This window comes from Loxodonta africana, chromosome 26 (assembly GCF_030014295.1).
Source record: "Loxodonta africana isolate mLoxAfr1 chromosome 26, mLoxAfr1.hap2, whole genome shotgun sequence".
Taxonomy (NCBI): Eukaryota; Metazoa; Chordata; class Mammalia; order Proboscidea; family Elephantidae; genus Loxodonta; species Loxodonta africana.
Genome location: NC_087367.1, coordinates 27,025,149 through 27,046,697, shown reverse-complemented (window position 1 = coordinate 27,046,697; position 21,549 = coordinate 27,025,149). Strand labels below are relative to the sequence as shown.

At 38.6% G+C, this 21,549-nt stretch overlaps 1 protein-coding gene across 3 annotated transcripts in view; it reads right to left on the bottom strand.

Moving 5' to 3' along the window:
* HEATR5B (HEAT repeat containing 5B) overlaps positions 1–21,523 on the bottom strand; it is a 125,566-nt gene extending 104,043 nt beyond the window's left edge. For 2 of the 3 annotated variants that reach the window (XM_010595867.3, XM_064277196.1), the window contains exons 1-11: positions 21,417–21,523; positions 20,449–20,599; positions 18,720–18,931; positions 15,883–15,991; positions 15,099–15,248; positions 13,511–13,682; positions 8,506–8,663; positions 7,124–7,373; positions 4,703–4,858; positions 3,980–4,230; positions 68–179 (exon numbers count right to left, since the gene is read on the bottom strand). In XM_010595867.3, coding sequence (XP_010594169.1) covers positions 68–179; positions 3,980–4,230; positions 4,703–4,858; positions 7,124–7,373; positions 8,506–8,663; positions 13,511–13,682; positions 15,099–15,248; positions 15,883–15,991; positions 18,720–18,931; positions 20,449–20,574 — 1,696 coding nt within the window. In that variant the 5' untranslated portion in view covers positions 20,575–20,599; positions 21,417–21,523. The other variant, XM_003416075.4, reaches the window with a different exon arrangement.
* Positions 21,524–21,549: the final 26 nt, after the last annotated feature.

Here is a 21,549-nt window from a genome sequence, read left to right as displayed (position 1 = left end):
TTGAATTTGCCTTATAATCTATTGACAGTTATACAGTTTAGAAAATCTAGCTGAAATACAATTATACCTAAAGTCATAAGTGCTCCCAGTAAAAGCCATCCAGCTTGGGTACGCTGTAAAGACAGCCTGCTATTCTGTGCAGCAGTTCGTAAGAGATCTTCAGCAATACTTACTACCATCTGCAAGAGAAGGTTAGAATTGGATTTTGATTTAAATAAGTCAAATAAGAAAACACAACTAGCATGCCTCATTAAAAACGTTGTCCTTTTTCTTAAAAACATGGTTAAAAGAGGCAACATCAAGAGTGTTTTGGGAACCAGTAGTCTATTCAGTCCTAATTCCACTGATGACTCTGAGAAGCAAACAGAAACATAGTGGTTAAAAGTGAGCTCTGGAGCCAGACTGCTTGGGCTCAGATCTCAGCTCAGCCATTTACTAGCTTTCTGACCTAGGGCAAATTAACCTCTCTGCCTCAGTTCCCGCATTTGTAAAATAATAACAGGAGTGCCTAGCTCACAGGACTACACAAGGCTTAACTAAGTTAATACACGCAAGGCCCTCAGAACTACTAGCGCACATAACCACTTAATAAATATTATTTGGAAACCCTGGTGGCGTAGTGGTTAAGTGCTACAGCTGCTAACCAAAGGGTCGGCAGTTCAAGTCCGCCAGGCGCTCCTTGGAAACTCTATGGGGCAATTCTACTCTGTCCTATAGGGTCGCTGAGTTGGAATCGACTCGATGGCACTGGGTTTGGGTTTAGTGATATTATAATCCTATATTAAAAGATTTATTGAATGCCTATTATGCATATGTCATTAAGCCAGGTTTATGGAGCTTACAGTCTTAGAAAGAAATGATACAGGAAAATGGACAAAAACAGAGAGCAGCACAGATAAAAGGAGAAAGAGGAATACAGAAGGAGTAATGGTCTGCAAATGGAAGGGCTACCATATACTGAGTGGCTTTGAAGAGATTTCAAGAACAAGACGGAACTTAAATCTGGCCCCTAAACAAATAGGTAAGTTTGGTGTAGGTGACTAAGGTGGTGGATGAAATTCTAATGTAAGAAATGAGCACGTGCAAAGGCATGGAGGATGAAAAAGAAAACGGGAAGAAAGCAAGATGACTAGTCTGACTAGAGCAGTGGGAATTTAGAATGAACAGGTAGAATGAAGGCAGATTATGAAAGTACCACTTTACCAGACAAAGCAGATTACATTTTATTCTGAGTACTATGTAGTCCCTAAGGGTCTCTGTGAGCAAATTTGAAATGGTGTGAGGACGACTGAGGAGAAAACTTCAAGCAGGTAACTGTGTGGCACAGGGAGATGGAAGCCTAGATTCCAGCAGTAGCTGCGAAAGCCAAAGGAATAAATGGACCTGGACAGAGTATTCTAAAAATAATGAGAATTTAAAAATCTAGTCCCAATCTGCCTATGCAAAATTGCAAATAATATTTATATGAACACTTCTGAGTTCTGGAGAAGAAAACCATTAAAACAGATTAAGATATACTATCTTTGTTGTTGCTGTGTGACATCGAGTTGATTCCCACCCATAGCCATCCTACACGACAGAGCAGAACCACCCCATAGGGTTTCCTAGGCTGTAATCTTTATGGGAGCAGATCACTAGGTCTTTTCTCCCTTGGAGCCACTAGTAGGTTTCAGTTAGGAGCCGAGTGCTCAACCATTACATCACCAGAGCTCCTTTATACTATCTTTACTTTCATCAATTATGAAAGCATAGGGAAAAAATTTAACTGATTTACTAAAATCACCCTCAATTTTTATTGTGTATTTTCAAAATGCTAACTTTGACCACTGGCAATAGCATATCTCCTGACATCTTTTAAATAGCAAGATTACTGTTTTTTGTTTTGTTTTTTAGATTTAAAAAAAATTTATTGTGGTAAAATACAAATAACAAAGTTTGGCATTTTAACCATTTTTAAGTGTACAATTCAGTGACATTAATTATGTTTACAATGTTATTCAACTATTACTACTATCTATTTCCAAAACTTTTTCATCACCTCAAACAGGAACTCTGTACTCATTAAGCAGTGACTCCCCATTTCTCCTCCTCGCAGCACCTGGTAACTAATTTACTTTCTGTCTCTATGAATTTGTCACTTGTAGATATTTCATATGTTGTTGTTGTTAGGTGCCGTTGAGTTGGTTCCGACTCATAGTGACCCTATGTATAACAGAACAAAACACTGCCCGATCCTGTGCCATCCTCACAATCCTTGTTACGCTTGAGCCCATTGTTGCAGCCACTGTGTCAATCTATCTCATTGAAGGTCTTCCTATTTTTCACTGATCCTCTACTTTACCAAGCAAGATGTCATTCTCCAGGGACTGGTCCCTCCTGATAACATTTCATATAAGTGGGATCATATAATATTTATCCTCTTACGTCTGTCTTGTTTCACATTTTCAAAGTTCACCCATGTGGTAACGTGCATCAGAACTTCATTCCTTTTTATGCCTGGATAATATTCCATTGTGTGCATATGCCACATTTTGCTTATAGGGTCAGAATCGATTCCACAGCAATGGGATTCATCTGTTGATGGACACTTGGGTTGTTACTACCTTTTGGTAGTAACTGTAGAATACTGATGTCATGAATACTGAGTCCCTACTTTTAATTCTTTTGGGTATATACCTAGGAGTGGAATTGCTAGATCATATGGTAATTCTGTTTAACTTTTTAAGGAACTGCCAGACTATTTTCCACAGCAGGTCCCACCAGCAACACACAAATGTTCCAATTTCTCCACATCCCTTCTGACATTAGTTTTTTGTTTTTTCCATAATAGCCATCCTAGCGGGTGTATGAGTTGAAATCCATTCAACGGCAACAGGCTTTTGGTTTTAGTGGGTATAAAGTAGAAGCTCACTGTGGTTTTGATTTGCATTTTACTAAAGACTAATGGTGCTGAACATCCTTTCATATTACTGACCATCTGTATATGCTGTTGTTAGCTACCTTCAAGTCAGCCCCAACTCACTGTGACCCCATGCACAAGAGAACAGAATGCTGCCCAATTGTGCGCCATCCCCATAACTGATTATGAATCAAACCACTGTGATCCATAGGATTTTCACTAACTGATTTTTGGAAGTCAAGTGCCATGTCTTTCTTCCTAGTCCCTCTTAGTCTAGAAGCTGTTCCTGACTGTTCAGCATCAGAGCACCACACAAGCACCCACTGACGGACAGGTAGTAGCTGCACATGAGGTGTACTGGCCGGATTCAAACCTGGGTCTCTGGCATGGTAGGCAAGGATTCTACCGCTAACTACCAACGCCTCACTTGTATATCTTAGCAACGCAAAAATTTTAGTCCTTAAAGCTTAGAGAAAAATTCTGATATTTTAATAATTACTATAATATGTGTTCAGGTCTAAAATAAACTTTAAAATGGTACTATACCCAGACACTACTGAGTTCTGGTGGCGTAGTGGTTAAGAGCCTGTCTGCTAACCAAAAGGTCTGTAGTTCAAATCTACCAGCTGCTCCTTGGAAATCCTATGGGGCAGTTATTCTGTCCTATAGGGTCCCTGTGAGTTGGAATCGACTTGACAGCAACAGGTTTGGTTTTTTTTTTTTTGGTTTATACCCAAAGTCTATCATTCCTATATAAGAATTAAATATCAAGTTTTAATTAGGGTCTGTTAAACCCATATTAGCAGAACACTGTATACTACCATAGTAACACTGTTGTCAGTTGATCATTCAGTTCAACATTGAACACGGTAAGTGTTCCAATAAAAAACACAGCTTAGTTGCACAACTAGAAGAATGTAATCAATGTCACTGAACTGTACATGTAGAAATTGTTGAACTGGTGTATGTTCTGACGTGTGTATTCTCAACAACAACAATAAAAATAAAATAAATTATTACAAAAAAAAAAGCCCCACAGCTCTTACAATAGCATTTACAATTCTACAATCTCTGTCATACCTTTCCCTTGGCATGAGGAATGCCCAAGGGACACTGATGAACTCCACCTAACAAAGCAGCCATTGCAAAACTGTATCCACTAACAGCTTCTGGTGAAGTCTTCAGGTTGTTGAGCCGTTCTGCACACCTGTCTAGAAATGGTGTCAACTGGAAAGGTAACGCCACAGCCACACAGCGCAAACACCAGGCAGCAGCAAGTCGAGCGGCCATACTCGGATGAAGGAGCACTGAAGTCACAGTCTCCAAAAGCCCTAAAAAAGAAATACTCAAAAAATTATTCTTTAATGAAGTCGAAAGATGTCATGGACCAAAAGACTATACATAACACAATTCAGACCATCATCATTGTGGTTTCACACACAGAATTTCAGAGCTTTGTCAAAAAAACACATACATTACTCAGAAACAGTAGAGTAACTTAGGGGAACGTTTTACAAAAACAACACAGGACAATTACATCTAATAAAATATAAATGGTAATGTAAAATTAAATGAATCTTCAATAAATACTAGTCAACGATTAGAAATAAAACTACTATGACTCTTTTTGATTTATCTCCCAGAGCTTTATTTCGCTATTTAGTTCAATACTCATTATCATTAACAAATGATCTAAATTGCTCATTATGATAAAGGTAATCAATCAGGAGTTAAGTATCAATCATACCTATGACTTTTTAAAACAGTAAAAAAAATACTCCAGCTAGTGACTGAGTATCATACCTATAGATGCCTCCTGGATAAGGGGCGAGGCAGTGGCATTTAGGCTCTGGACCAGGCTCCCGAGCTCCTGGAGGGCACAGACCATCACATGCTGACTTGCTGCAATGTCTGCTGCTCCAGACTTGTTTTCACTGCTCGTGTCATTCACTACTGCTTCTGGAAACACAGCATCATGCATTTGGGTGAATTAAATTGTAATTTTTTTTAGTTTATGTTTTTAAAGCATACCAATTGATTCCTGAGTGCTAAACGGTAGTTAGTTCTCAGGAGAAAACTTATATCACTAAACACTTAAGTGACATAAAAATGTTGTTTAATGATTTTATAACGACACTTAAATATATACTAAGGTATATAGATACTAAGTATGGATACTAAGGTATCTTACTGCTTCTAGTAATGCAACGGTATCTTTGCTCACGTACTTGAGCACATAAGAGGTAGAAATTCAGTGTAAAAAAGCTCAGGCTCTGGAGAAAGAAAACTTGGCTTCAAATCCCAATTTCACCAGTCACATTAGTTATATGACACTGGGCAAGATATTCAACTTTCTACGTCCCAAGTTCCTCCTCCGTAAAAAGAGCTTATGTGCCTATTATAATGATTAATATTACGATGGCTTATACAGTCAATGCGTATAGAGAATTTAGCACAATGCTGCCGCTGGTACACATTCAATAAATGTTAGCAGCTATTTTTTTATTACTGTTACTTTATTATTAGTGCTATCTCAAGTATTCTAATATATTGATAGCATCATTGTTAAGTTACGGATCAGCAAGTAGATCTGTAAGGAAAGTGGCTTTGAAACCATAAGTCTGAAGCTTGTAAGTTATAAGCTCCCTAAGGACGAGTACTATCTGACTCTGGTTTGCTGTTACTCCCGCTACGTGACAGTGTTGCTGGCACTCAAACCATTTCTTCGATGAATCAATGTACAAATATTTTTCAAGTTGTTAACCTAGAATAGATTGATTTAACATACTTAACAAACTTTACTTCATTACTTTAAATATTCTTTAACTCACAATTCATATTTTTCAGTTATGTATTAAAAAATGGCTTTAGGCTCTGTTACCTAAAGCACAATAAAATTAAAAAAAAAAAAAGTCTTGTCCTAAATAATGTTAGAAATAAAAATCTACAACTATTTATAAATTTATTTTCATTTTATAAATTATTTAATATATCTTAGCCAGACATAAACCACTGATTATTATCTACTCATTAAATTATTCCTAACGACTTCTATTAGATAATTTTCCCAAAAGAGACCAAAGTTTATTGGTCAGGGGGCAATTGGGAGGGGTTAAGGGGGAGTTTGGGACCCTCTGTTGTGACCCCTGTCAGACAGTCAGTGGTGGCATCATCTAGTTCTTCTGGGCTCAGACTGGGGGGGGGGGCTGTCTCATAATCTTTAATTATTGAGGTTTCACAGCATATCTATCAACGAACCAATCCAACTGCCGTCAAGTCGATTTCGACTCATGGCAATCCCATGTATTTCAGAGTAGAACTGCACCCCACAGGGTTTTCAATGGCTGTGATCTTTCGGAAGCAGATTGCCAGGACTTTCTTCTGAGATGTATCTGGATGGGTTCGAATCACCAATCTTTTGGTTAGTAGCTGAGCGCTTAACCATTGGAGCCACCCAAGCACTCCAAATCTTTCTGTAGGGAATGGACTACCATCTATAATTGTCCCTCTCTAAGTTATGATATTAAGCCTGTTGGGGGGGAAAAAAAACTCATGTGTTTATAAAATGACAGGCTCCAAGTAGAAAACAGATTTAATTATTTAAAGACAGCAACCCAATTTGCTACTGCACGCCATAAGAGCTATAAAATCAGTGTACCCAGAAACAACCCAGAGCCGTCGGTACTGGAAATAAAACAGAAAACCTAATCTTAAAAATATGCTACCCAAATCCTGAAAAATTCTATTTTATTGCAATTATATATTGTATTAATATCAAATAAGAATACACAACCAAAATGACTATGAAAACACAATCCATAAAATAAACAATATCACCTGTGAGTACTGTGCTCCTTTAAAAAGTCATCTACATGAGACCAAACAGTCCACACTTACTCTAAAGCAAAGATGAAAAGGCAAGGAGGCAGGGGAATTAGATTACTGGAAACAGAACAACTAGAATGGAAATAACGAGAAAGTTAACACACTATGTAAAATGTAATGAATGTCACTGAACAAACCGCATTGAAATTGTTAATTGGGACCCAAATTTGCTGGGTAAACTTCCACCAAAAACACAATGAAATACTATTTACAAAACAAAACACACCCCAGAAAGAGATACGAACTAATCAGATTTGTAAGGCATTTATGAAGAATAATAATGGAGAACTAAATATAACTAAGATAATCAATAACATATATTATAATGTCAATTCTTACCCACTGCTTTCATTTGTTTTTCGATAGCCTGGCAAATTTCCTTCGCGGCTGCAATCTGGGCTTTTTCCCCTAGCAAACTGCCCACAGTAGCTCTTAGGATAAAGGAGACACATCGTCTTGAGTATACAGCCTCTACATGTGTTTGTGTTGCCCGAGGATGAGAAACCAGATCAAGTACATGGGACAAGAATGTAGCAAAGCTACGCTCCAACCACTGACCTCCCAATGTTGTCACAAAGACAACATATGCCTATAAACAGATTAAGATACAGCTTCAGATAAATTTATATAAATGCATTAAAATTAGATAAAGCAAATAAAGAAATAACTGATAACACGCTAAATAAATTCTATATGATAAATATACAGTAAACTATTATAACAACGAATATTATACTTCTTTAAATACAGAAAATTTAAGACTTGAGACCTTATTTAGAAATTCTAGCACAGGAACTACCAGTAAAATTATCACTAACTCAATAAGAGCTTCATGAGAAACTAAGAGAGAGTGGTGAGGGAGGGAAGGAATAGCTGAATTCACTTTGGTGATCAGGAAGGTAACAGGTTATAGGAATAGGAAAACCGTAACATACTAAATAAACACTGGCCTAGAATTACAAAATATTTATGACTTTCTTTGTAAGATACAAATGGCTTACTTCTATTTCATACTTGTTTCAGGGGCAAGGTATCATTGGGCTGATTTTGACTAGGATCATGAAGGACCACTTCATCTTCTTACACAGATAAACAACAGCAACAACAAAACACGTTGCCACCGAGTCGCTTCTGACTCACAGCGACCCTACAGGACAGAGTAGAACTGCTCTGTAGGGTTTCCAAGGGGCAGCTGGTGGATTTGAACTGCTGACCTTTTGGTCAGCAGCTATAGCACACCATAGCTCTTAACCACTAGGGCCCCTCTTATATAGATAAAAGCAAGCATATTTGGTGTTAATTATCATTCTAAAACTTAAGTTCCGAGTCAGATTTAATCTCACAGCAGTAACTGATCATTGATGGTAAGTTCAATTAAAGCATTAGGCAATATTTCTAGTTATAAGGATTCTTGGAGAATACAAAGTTTCAATTAAAACAGAATTCTTTTATATCTTATCATTTCCAAGCAAAATTTGAGAAAATTCCATAAGATATTTACATAAATATAGCAGACACAGGCATATTTAAATGTCAACTATCTACCTCTCCGTATCAGCATGTAATTTTGAATTTGAATGCAATTCATTCATTAACAGAAATGTTCTGAAAGAAACTAGACAGTATAAACAATCTCCATATGTGTTACTTATTAATAGCCTTCCATGAAACTCTACGAGCGATACGGACAAAATTGTTCAATATATGAATATGTCACAAACCTGTGTAACTCCAACTCTCACTTCACGATTAACCGACCCTCCAACTTTTAACATTTCTCCACCACTCTTCAGGAAACCTGATCCTCCACGTAGAAATCCTGTGGCCATGAGTTCTAAGACTTCATCTAATGTTGCTCGCTTTACATTCTGGCGCATTACTTTTAGGAAGAAAAGTAAAAAAAAAAAAAAAAAATTATGAGCCAAGATATTTCTAAAACAGATTAATTAAATCCTATTTTCTAATGATCTATAGTTTTAAAGGGCAAATAATTCTTTTTAAGGGTACTTTCTCTAATTGCAAAAATAAGAATTAGTTAACATGCATTGGACAGAATCTGGAAAATAGAGAAAGGCATGGGAAAAAACAAGCATAATCCCACCACCCAGGCATAACCACTAGTAACATTTGGTATGCTTCCTTTTTCAGTCACTTTACTTTGTGTATAAAAATTTATATAAACATACAAACTTTCTTTGTGTACCAGTGTGAGTGTATGTGTCATGATCTTAAAGTCAGACTTTTCTTGTTTAGTTTTGTTTGTGCGTCTACAAGGACTAAAATAAAAAATAGATGGAACATCTCTACATTCACAAGCAATAGAAATCATTACGACTGAAGAGACCATGATAAAGGATTTCACTCGGGAAAGTTATTAAAGTATGGTAGGTTTTCTTCCCTTCTCCCCTTACCTCAAACCAACTAAAGGAGCTTTAAGAGATCACTTTCTTTTTAATGATGGACCACAAAATCAGTGCCACACCTAAGTCCAAAAGCGTTGAGAAGCAAAAGGCTATGACTGAAGCTGGCAGCTTCATAAAAGAGTAAAGAGAAGTAGCTATGTTGAGGTTAAGAGAGAGATTTATTCTGTGCTGACTAGCTGGTCTGGGTGCTGTTTTAAAAAGGACCCCACATAGGAGACTTCCTGCCAGGATAAGGTAACCTTAGCGAATTCTGAGGGATGCAGAAGAGTAGTAAATGACCAGAGACAAGGGGATTTACACTCAGATGTTCCGAGTGGGGGTTCACAAGAGTGTTTTAAACACTAGCTGAGCTGAGAGAGCAGCAGGGCCAGATCATGACAATGTCAGGCAAGTGAGGCCTCTCCTGTGTCTTCCCCTGCTCACGGCTCATCTGACTCTGACAGCAGTAGAATACAGTGGAGAGGCAGAAAAAGGCCAAAGCTGCCCCACCCCTCTTCCCACTGCCAGCTTCCAGCCGAAACCATGTTTGAACTGGGGGAGAAGAAAAGCTTCAACTTTGAAATTCAGGGTTTTGCCTATTAAAGAGAACTGAAAGTTTAAAATACTGAGACTCTACCTGTGACTAGATATGGATAAAAAAATATGGCCTCTGCCTAAGATCTCATCTATCGATAGGAAAAGAACAAGCTCATAGTATAGAAATGAAGGGCCAGTGAGGGTGGAATTGGGCAGAAAGAATAAAATTATTATTTGCTTGCACCCAAAACAGTTTATGCACATGTTTTTCCTCTATTTTTTAACCTATTATATAGTGAGGAATTTATCTTTTCACCACATTATTAAAGACTACATAACAACATCCAACTTTATGACTATACCACAACTTATTTAGCCACCATCCTCTGGCTGGACATGTGTAAGTTTCCAACTTAATCCCGAGATATGCACCTTTTGTATATAAATCTTAGATTTTCAAAAATTTTTTTGGTCATTTTTCTTGAAATAGATTAACTGGGTCAAAAGGCACAAAATGTTGAAGACTACTTTCTTAAAACGCAATAACAATAAAAGCTTGCAGGTGGCTATCTAAAACTATTGGTTTAAAGACTCAAAGAAGAAACTACTCTATAGGACTAACAGCCCACATGAACCACAGCCTCATCTATCCTGAGACCGTAAGAACTAGATGATGCCTGGCTACCACTAACAATCATTATGACCAGGGACACAACAGATGGTCCCAGATAGAACAGAAGAAAAACACAGAACAAACATCAAATTCCTAAAAAAGGCCAGACTTACTGGACCAGTAGAGTAGACGATCCCTCAAGACTATTGCCCTGAGATCCCTTTAAACTTGGAACTGAAGCCCTCATGGAGGTCACTTTTTGGCCAAATAATAGATTGACTCAAAAAATATACAGTTTCACCTGTGAATACTGTGCTCCTTTAAATAATTACCCATATGAGATCAAATGGTCAGTATTTACTCTAAAGCAAAGACGAGAAGGTAAAGAGGAGTAGGGAAGATAGATTAATGGAACCAAACGAGCAAATGGTAAGAATGCCAACACATTGTAAAAAAATGTAACCAAGGTCACTGAACAATACATATAGAAACTATTAAATAGGAACCTAATCTGCGGTGTATGTTTTCAATGAATACAATAAAAGAATAAACATGAAAATTTTACATCACAATGTTTTAAAAAAAACCTTACCAAATGAGTTATAATTTTTTCTATTTTCTAATTTGACAGATGAAAACCCTTATTCCATTGTTTAATTTTACATTTTGACCACACTTGGACAATTTAGATAGATGTTATTTATTTTTACTATTAATATCATAGTCTCAACTAAAGAATATTATTTGAGTTCAACCATCTTAAGTTATATTGACTATCCATTGCTGACCTTTTGAACTCTATCACCTTAGAGAATACATACAGTGCCAGCAACAGAACGGTGATAGAAATGTGGACGTTAAATGTGCCCCTGGCGCAGCTTTAAAACAAAATGACGAACATTTGAATGAACAATGGAGGAAGGGAAATGCTTTTTATGCAGTGGCAAAGAAGCTGTCTGAAATATGTTCAAATGTTTGGTGGGAGGTAGAACTTGTAAGTGATGAAGCTGGATATCTGACTGAGGAGATTTCTAAGCAAGACCTTAAAGGGGCTGCATGGTTTCTCCTTGCCACTTACAGTAAAATGTGAGAGGAAAGAGATGGGCTTAAAAAATGAACTGTGCAAAATGAAAACAGAACTGAAAGATTTAGAAAATTCGGGTGTACAAACTAAGGACATGTGTCCTAGAATGTTCACCAAGGACGTGGCTACACAATTTTTTCTAAAGAGATTAATCCTGTGACTGATGGGTCTAACCAACTATCACAGCAGAAAACCCATCAGCTTAGACTGAAGGGGACAAGAGAAAGAACGAAAGGAAAGCACGCTGTCTACCTCTTAGAATTTCATAGGTAGGAAACAGGGCAAAGGAGCTACAACTGTTGTCCTGTAAGAAAAGAAAAGAACCATTCCTGGAACAGCTCAGAGATCAGCAGAACTGTTAGAAGGAGCATGGGAAGCAGGGCCTTCTTGGTTTCAAAGGATGGGGACATGGTCTCCTGGATTTCAAAGAGTGGGGCCATAGCCTCTAAGCTTTCAAACAGCCGTTCTGCTGGGCTTTAGACCTGCCTGGTGCCTGTTATTCCTTCTTTCCCTCCTATGTCTCCCACTTGTAATGGAAATGTCTACCTTGTGCCTGTTCTTTGGAAACAGATAACTTGTAATCTCCATTTCACAGATTCACAGATAAAGAACAATTTCTCCCCAGGATGGAATATGCTTAGAGTCTCACCCATATTTGATTTAGATGATTCAGTAAATGAGGTTTTGGACTGGAGCTGATTTAAGACTTATGGGATGATATCATGGGGAAAATATGTTTTGCATGTGGGAAGGACATGAAATTTGGTGAGGGGAGGCAAAGGGTAGAATGTTATAGATTGAATTGTGTCCCCTCACAATAGGTACTGTAATTCCTAACCTATACGCCTGTGGTTATAATCCCATTTGGGAATGAAGTGTCTCTGAAATGTTAATGAGGCAGGATTATGTAGGGTGTCATAAGTCAACCTCTTTTGAGATATAAAAGATATTAAATAAGCAAGCAGGAGAAGCAGAGATGGGGGAAGAGAGATGCCAAGTCACATGAAGGTCACCCAAAAGCAGATGCTAAAAGAGACTAAGACCTTCCTCCAGAGCCACGAGACAGAGGACGCCTTTCCCTAGAGCTGGCACCCTGAATCTGGACTTCTAGCCTCTTAAACTGTGAGAAAAAAAAAATTTGTTTGTTAAAGCCACCCACTTATGGTATTTCTGTTAAAGCAATACTACATAACTAAGACAGCGGTTAAGTACCTAGGCTTTAGAATTTGACTACCTGAATTTGAATTTCAGCTCTGACACTTATAAGAACACAAATTAAACAATATTTCTAAGTCCCAATTTCTTCATCTATAAAATGGGAATAACAACAGTACTTATAACTCATGGGACTTTCGTTAGGATTAAACAAAACAATTCTGCAATATGCTCAATGCAGTACCTGGCACATAGGTAGCACTTCTAAGTGTTGCCTATCATCACTATCTAATTCATTAATTGAAATAATTATCATTAAAGATGAGAAAACCAAAGCTCAAAGAAATTGGGAAGAGTTTCACTGATAATAAATATGAGGGCTAGGACCTGCATCTATACTGTCTGTTTCTCTGTGATGTAGGGTGTGGTAGGGATGGGTACAACAGCACAGCAGGGCTTACTCAGCCTTACTCGGAGCTCTCCTTGAGGCATCTCCATGGAACTATGAGGCACAGAAGTCTCTTAGAAAAATCAATGCTCCCTCTGATTCTGCTTACAGTGATGATTAAAAACAACTAATGTTGTGCTATACATGAAGATCTACTGACCAGAGGCTGAACTAAGAAAGCATATTAAGTACTAGATTCCTATCCCACAAACATTATACAAAACCATTTGATACATGTTATTTGTTTCTATGTCCACCAGAATTGCTACATAATATCTTGTACATTATCATCATAAAAACTATCTTGACTATATCAAGGAAAATGCCATTTGGGTATTTCATTTTACGAAAAAGAAGATAAAGATACCTGACAATTTAAATGCTTTAAAGTGACCTGTCTAGATGTAATAACTAATTTAGAAGATAGCATCCCATATACCTTCAAACATCTATTATATTCTAATCAAGGGTTGGCAAATAACATTACCTGTGGCCTGTTTTGGCATCAATGCTGTTGCCATGACTGTTCCTAAGAGTTTAGACACTGCCACTCGTACTCCATAATTTGAGTTTTCCAAAGCCTTAAAGCAGAGAGTAGCTATATTTTCCAGTTCAGCAGTCCACATGAATACAGCTTCGTTCTGTAGTTCCAGCAGACACTGGAATTAAAAAGTAAATTATATCCTGGAACTTTCACTTTTGGAAATGGAGTAATAGGAATGTGATTCGCCCTCCCTCCTGAAACAACCAGAAAATTGGAAAAAATATATGAAGACACTGGACATCAGGATAGTGATCCTTGGAAGATGGGAAACAAACAAAGTGAGCCTTCTGACTGCCCCAACCTTAGGCCTTGAGTTTTCAGTACTTAGGGGGAAACATATAACACTAAAACACTATATTAGGGGATAAAAAAAGGTCTCAAATCAATAACTTCAGCTTCCACCTTCCACTAGATCAAGGGTAAATTCAACACAAAGTAAGCAAAACAAAGGAAATAATACAGAGCACAGAGAAAATCTGTGAACCAGAAAACTGAAAAATAATAGGAATGACAGCAAAAGCTAATTCTTTGAAAAGAGCAATAAATTTGATAAATGTAGTCAGACTGATTAGGAAAAAAAGAGATAAAAGGCAAATTATCAAAGTTAGAAACGAGAAGGTCATATTACTACAGGTCCAACAGACATTAACAGAGTAATAAAAGGATATTACGGACAAGTTTATGCTAATAAATTTGACAACTAAGATTAAATAAACAAATTCTTTGAGACACTATTGAATCTCACTCAAGAAGAAACAGATTACCTGAATGGCCAATATCTATTAAAAAACTACGGTTGCAGTTTAAATCCTTCCTGTGCAATTTATTTTGTGTCAATTACACTTCCATTAAAAAAAAAGAGTACATCACATCTTAAAAGTTCTATAAGCTCTTACACCGTATTAGATAACATTCATATGTAAAATACTTTAGCTTGATTATTTGTTTTATAATTTATGGAATAAAAATACAATTAAGGTTGAAATAAGCTATAATTTGTTTATACTATTTGTGAAATTATAATAACACTCTTGCACACTATTATTTTACAAGTGAGAAAACAGAGGCACAGAAAGATTAAATATCTTTCCCAAATTAGATAGATAGTAAGGGGTAGGGCACACATTTGAAGCAGGAATTCTAACTAGACAGCCTACACACTTAGCCACTATGATATTATTAATTCTAAGACAGGAGATAGAAAGATATCACTACCTTTAGGTACCTTGTTCTCTCATCTGAGGGAAATTCTTAGCCATGAGAATTGAAGATAGCCAGAGAGAGGAAGGCTAATATGCTATTTGAATAAATTAATCAATCAAAGAATGCAGAGATGGAAAATAAATTCCTTACCAGAAAAAGGTTCTATTCTTCTATTAAAACCAGAATGAGTAGCTATATTTAAAAACAAATCTGTAAGTTTTTAACCTACTTGGCATCATACTTTAAAACTTGAAGAGAAAAAAAACCTTGACTGTTTAAAAGAGCAAGCGGGATAAACAGCAGCATTATAAACTGGTGGAGTACTAACCTTGGCAACTGCACATCTAACAGCCATTGACCTGTCCGTCAAGAGGGACCTGGCATTCTTATAAATATCCCGATGAGAGGAAGCTGCTGCACCAACCAGTCCATTCAGAACTTTCCGTAAACTCATTAAGATTTCACTTCGCCCTTGAGACTGGACGTGTACATAAACCAAATCTTAAAAACTGTGTTGTAAAACAAATTTCTTATTTAAACAAAAACATACCAAAATTTACAAATTCTCTGAACCTAATAATCTTACCTCTAAATTTTAAACAGTCAGTAATAAATAATTACTCAAAACTTAAGAACCCTAGAAAGTCCCTGAAAGGTAAGAGTAATTATTATTCAATTAAATATCTTTCTAAGAAATTATATTAAATAAACATATTCCAAGCATAAACAAATACAATTCTTATGACATACTGAGGTGCAATAAAATGAGAACAGGAAGACAAATTCAAAAGCATCAATATCATATGTCAAATCTTCAGAATTTGAAAGGTTAAGTAAAAAGTAGTTAAGAAGTAATTTTATAAACCACCCAAAAGAGATGTAAGAAGATATTCGACACATTTAAAAACCTTGGAACTCATATATTTGAGGGTGAAAGGAAAGAATACAATGTAATGCACATTAACAGAAGGGGCAAAATTTTAAATCACCTTCTTCCTTGATAAGCTGTATGAGTTCCACAGTGACAGCAAAAAGGCAAATATTTATTTTCAACTGCCATCTAACTCTTGCCACAAGCAAAATATTCAAATATAATTGGTTGTAAAACTCACCTCTGCACTTTTCAGAGATTTCAAAAGATTATTTACTGTTTCTGGAAAGGCACTGCCTAACATTCTCCCCATTTTTTCATAAAATGCTCCAACACAAGCCACTGCAGCCCTGTAAGAAGGGACAGTTTCACTGGTTATCGTCCAGATTAACACAATTTCGTTTTATTTTTCTCACTTTTAAAAATCAATTTTTATTTGTCTAGGACACATTTTCCTATAAATCCTTAGTTTTCAACTTTCAAAAGCAGCTTGCTTATTTCTTATAGTTATAATAAATACTACAAAGTTAATAAAACTGTATTCTTGCTAAGAATACAAGAGAATACATAAATATACACATAATAAATTGTGCCTATCCTTTAGGAGAAAACCCAAGCTTTCCCTTTATGAAGTCTTCCCAAATGTGTCAATTTACAATGCTTCCTCCTTTAACTTGACTATTTTATATGTCTATATCTAAAGTCACGAGTAGAACCATAAACCCGGAAAATGGGAAAGATAACTTAAACATTTTGTACTCATAGTACTTGCCTGGTACTACGTAAATAATAGTATGCACTATGAAACAGGTGTAAAATTCATGGAAATTACTCTAATGGAATACTCGGCTACCTGAAAGAAGAAATGTTAACAGCATAACAGCTCTGTGGCGGTGAAACTACCCACCACCACTCAGCAAATAGTGAGTAAGCAGAGAGCTGAGTTCAGCTTAGCCAGGCAGGAGTAGAACACGACAGCTAAGACTCACAGCTTAGCCAGGCAGGAGTAGAACACGACGGCTAAGACTCACAGCTTAGCCAGGCAGGAGTAGAACAGGGCGGTTAAGACTCACAGCTCAGCCAGGCAGGAGTAGAACAGGGCGGTTAAGACTCACAGCTTAGCCAGGCAGGAGTAGAACACGACAGCTCAGACTCACAGCTTAGCCAGGCAGGAGTAGAACAGGGCGGTTAAGACTCACAGCTTAGCCAGGCAGGGGTAGAACAGGGCGGTTAAGACTCACAGCTTAGCCAGGCAGGAGTAGAACACGACGGCTCAGACTCACAGCTTAGCCAGGCAGGAGTAGAACAGGGCGGTTAAGACTCACAGCTTAGCCAGGCAGGGGTAGAACAGGGCGGTTAAGACTCACAGCTTAGCCAGGCAGGAGTAGAACAGGGCGGTTAAGACTCACAGCTTAGCCAGGCAGGAGTAGAACACGACGGCTCAGACTCACAGCTTAGCCAGGCAGGAGTAGAACAGGGCGGTTAAGACTCACAGCTTAGCCAGGCAGGAGTAGAACAGGGCGGTTAAGACTCACAGCTTAGCCAGGCAGGAGTAGAACAGGGCGGTTAAGACTCACAGCTTAGCCAGGCAGGAGTAGAACACGACGGCTCAGACTCACAGCTTAGCCAGGCAGGAGTAGAACAGGGCGGTTAAGACTCACAGCTTAGCCAGGCAGGGGTAGAACAGGGCGGTTAAGACTCACAGCTTAGCCAGGCAGGGGTAGAACAGGGCGGTTAAGACTCACAGCTTAGCCAGACAGGAGTAGAACAGGGCGGTTAAGACTCACAGCTTAGCCAGGCAGGAGTAGAACACGACGGCTCAGACTCACAGCTTAGCCAGGCAGGAGTAGAACAGGGCGGTTAAGACTCACAGCTTAGCCAGGCAGGGGTAGAACAGGGCGGTTAAGACTCACAGCTTAGCCAGGCAGGGGTAGAACAGGGCGGTTAAGACTCACAGCTTAGCCAGGCAGGGGTAGAGCAGGGCGGTTAAGACTCACAGCTTAGCCAGGCAGGAGTAGAACACGGTGGCTAAGAGCACATGCTTGGAAATCTAGCGGGTCTGTGCTTAAGTCCTAGAACTTGCCACTTGGCAGCTATGTGACTTGAGCAAGTTACTCTGAAGCTGACAGAGGTCAAATAAATTTAGTTCAGGATCATACAGGTAATAAATAGTAGCATCGGGGAGACAACCTTCCTCTCTTGACTCCAAATTCCATAATTTCTTTTCAAAACTGAACTATCCGGTGGTTTATACAAAGTGTGTGAACCCCTGCTCTACCACATATACCTTCCACTCATCTCACGCTAACCTCTAACCTGGTGAATTTCAACATAACCATCATGAATTTGCTGAAGCGTCTGTGGGGAGCTTTCCTTGATACCGCTCTCCCCCGACACTGCAACTAACCTTACTTAGGTGTTATTTCCCTCCCCCAGCAACTTTCACTGTACCGTAACTGAGGACTTTCTTATCTGACTCTCACAAAATACATTCCTATAGCTGTTTCCTCAACATCTGCTCCAAAAATGTCTGCTCTAGGCTCAAACTACAAGTATGGGCTAGGAGCTAGGTTAAAACTTTAATCTAGGGGTCAGCAAATTTGTGGACCAAATGGTCTCAACAACTCAACTCTGCCATTGTAGTATGAAAGCAGCTACCATTAAATACATGGGTGTGTATGTATTCCAAGAAACTTTGTTTATAAAAACATGCAGCTGACTAGATTTGGCCTAGGAATACAGTTTGCCCATTCCTGCCTCCATCCCATAACCTAGAAACCCTTTTCTTTAAATCCCAGACGAGAACATCATCTCCACCCAAATTTACCAAAAGCCCTCTGTGTACTGTAAATTGCTGACATTATACCAATTCTCTGTAATTTGCTGAAAATCCTAATGGCAAGTGGAGCACATGAGGAAGTACAGCCCTTTCCCCAGAACTACTCAGGGTTTTTACTGTCAGCAGCACACCGCAGGTTCTGCCCACCTGAGGGTCTTTATGGGTTGGCAGTCCCTTAAGATAAGTTACTCAGAAAGAACAAATAACCTTCAAGGGTTCCTATCAAAGTAAGTACTCACAATTTTGTTGGTAAGTAGGCTGCAGTGTCATCTTTATTTTTGATAATGTCATTACATTTATCAAGTGTTTGAAAAACGGTAAAAGTATCCCCAATGCTATACAGGGCTGCGAGATTTTTAGCTAGCAGTTTCCGTGTAGGTGGTCCAGGTGAACTACTTATTAATCCAGTTAGTTGTTCAACAAGTTTTTTCTGTTTTTCCTTCACATCAGTCTGTTATTTAAAAACAACAACAAAAATTACCATTTTTTTAATGTATAGTGGTGCAATGCTTAAGCGTTTGGCTGCTAACTGAATAGCAGGCAGTTCAAACCCACCCAGCAGCTCTGGGAGAGAAAGACCTGGATGGAGATCTGCTTCCGTAAAGATTACAGCCCAGAAAACCCAATGGGTTAGTTCTACTTTGCCCTATAGGGTCTCCAGGAATCCGAATTAACTTTACGACAACAGGTTAAAAGTAAAAATGTAGCAATACAGTCATTTTATTTAAAGGATGGAGATAATTAAAAAACCGTATGTAGGAGCTAAATGCATTTGCTCCTGTGAAGGGAAATAAAGTGGGAGGAGAATCAGGAGACTCCTATCTTTTCGAACAAGTTTTTAAACTGTTTCAACTATGTACAGGTATAATTTTAACTTTAAAGCTAAATTTTTAGAACAGTGGGAACGGAAGGAGATAAAGCGAAGGAGGCAAATACAGACAACTCTTAAAGAATTTCATTATAAAGGAGAAAAGAGAAATGAAACATTAGCTATAAGGGAACATGGGATTAAGAAACAGGTTTTTGTTTATGTTTTGGTTTTGAAGATGGGAGATAACACAGCATATTTGTGTCCTGAAGGTACTGCTCCAATCGTGAGGGGAAAATCAACGATATAAGACTTCAGAGAATGGGCAAAACAGATCCGTGTTGTGAGAAGTCAGGATAGTGGTTACATCTGGGGGTTACTGATTGAAACGAGCATGAAGGAGGTTTTTGTATTCCTGGTAACATTCTATTTCTTGATTTGTGTGATAGTTCTATGGGTGGGTTCTCTTTGTAATAATTCACTGAGCTGTAGACTTACAATGTCTGCACTTTTCTGCATGTATATTATACTTCAAGTTTAAAGGTTTAAAAAAACTGATAATACAGGAGAAAAGGAGGAAATGGAATCTCATGCACCAATGGAGAGAATGGCCTTCAACAGGAGCGTGGACAGTTCATTCATAAAACAGGAGGAAAAGTACAGTGTACAGATACACACGTGAGGGAAGGAACAGATGTAGTGGTGGAAACACGTGGATGTTCTCTGTAGGTAGTATTTTCACAGTGAAATAAGAAGCAAGGCCATCAGTTGAAAAAGAAGAATGGAGGAGGAAGTGCTGGAGAACTAAGGAGAAAAATTTAGGTGTGAAACAGTTTTCCAGCAAACCAGGGGACTATACAGTAGGATTGCTAGACAGCACTGAGGGACCACTTAAAGTTGATGATGATGAATTTAACATAACACCAGTCACTTAGTCATGTTTTTCTCCAGTCAGAGACATCGAGCCGGCAGCGAGCTAGATTTAAACGAGGTTTGGGTTTTGTCACAGAATAGTAAAGGCACAGAACAGAAATTCCTGTTACAATAAGAGTTTCAAGTTCCATAAGTGACCTGCAAACATAAGATGTATTTTCTTACAAATCATGAACACGTAATTTCTCTATTATGCTTACCCAATTAGAAAGAAAACAATACCATACCTTGTTGGCAGCAACCAAGACTTTATCAAGAAACCGCAGCCATTCAAAAATAAAAACTGGTCTCTTTGCTTCCGTGATTTGAGCCAAAGCGTCTTCATTTAACAGCAAACTGTGCGCTAACTCCATTATTGACGAAGTTTTAAATTCACACCTTAAATTGATAAAGAAATACTCATAAGGTTTTTGGTTTTTTTTTTATTTTAAAACTTGAGCTTAGTGAATGAAACCACTAATAAATAAAAACTGTGTCTTTACGTCTCATTTCATTTGGGAAAACCTAAGCAACTCCGAGGCAAAACCTAAAAATCTAATTCTAAGGGACAAGGATATACAAACAGAATTTAAAAAGAGAAAAAGGAAGCAACCCATGCTCACTGAGGAAGAATGAATAATAAAGTGAAAGAAAAATTAAATGTGGCAAACAAGGCATTACTTCAGAAGAAACGCATGTCATCAACCCATTTCATAAATGAGAAAACAAGCACCAAGACCAATCAGCACTGATAACCCTTCCTCCTTTTTCTTGTCCATGGCTCGGTGCGTACCACCCTTACCCTTTCCTGCTGCACCTATCCCAGCATAAAGGTCCCAAATTAAACGTCTCTAAGAGGTCTTCCTGGAGGCGGCCAGGTTCCCCCGCGAAGCTTCAGTGACAACCGCGGGTGGCCCGGGAATGCAGCCGGCAGAGGCCTCGCGTGCCAGGGCTGGTTTCACCTGGCTACTCCGAGGGCCGCCGCTCAGCGCGGGGCCTGGGGAAAATGCAAGAGGCCGCCGCAGGCCTGGCCCCAGTCACTAGGGCTGTCAACTCCAGGAGGCGGCCGCTGGGAACCGAGCCCGCAGCCTGAAAAGTGAAAATGTTCACATTACGGGTTCAGATTTCTTCCCCGCCCCTCTGGAAATACACAGGGGGCAGGGGTGTGTCTGCGTGTCAACGTGCACGCTTTGGCGGAGCACAGGGTCGACCTCACCTCCTAGTTTGGCAGTAGTGATCAGCTGAGCTCTGCGGAACACGCAGCCGCCAATGGAGCCGGAAGTCCCGCCTCCTACGCGCCTGCCAGCAGGAAACGAGGCGACTGCGCGAGCGCGGAAGACCGGTTTTTG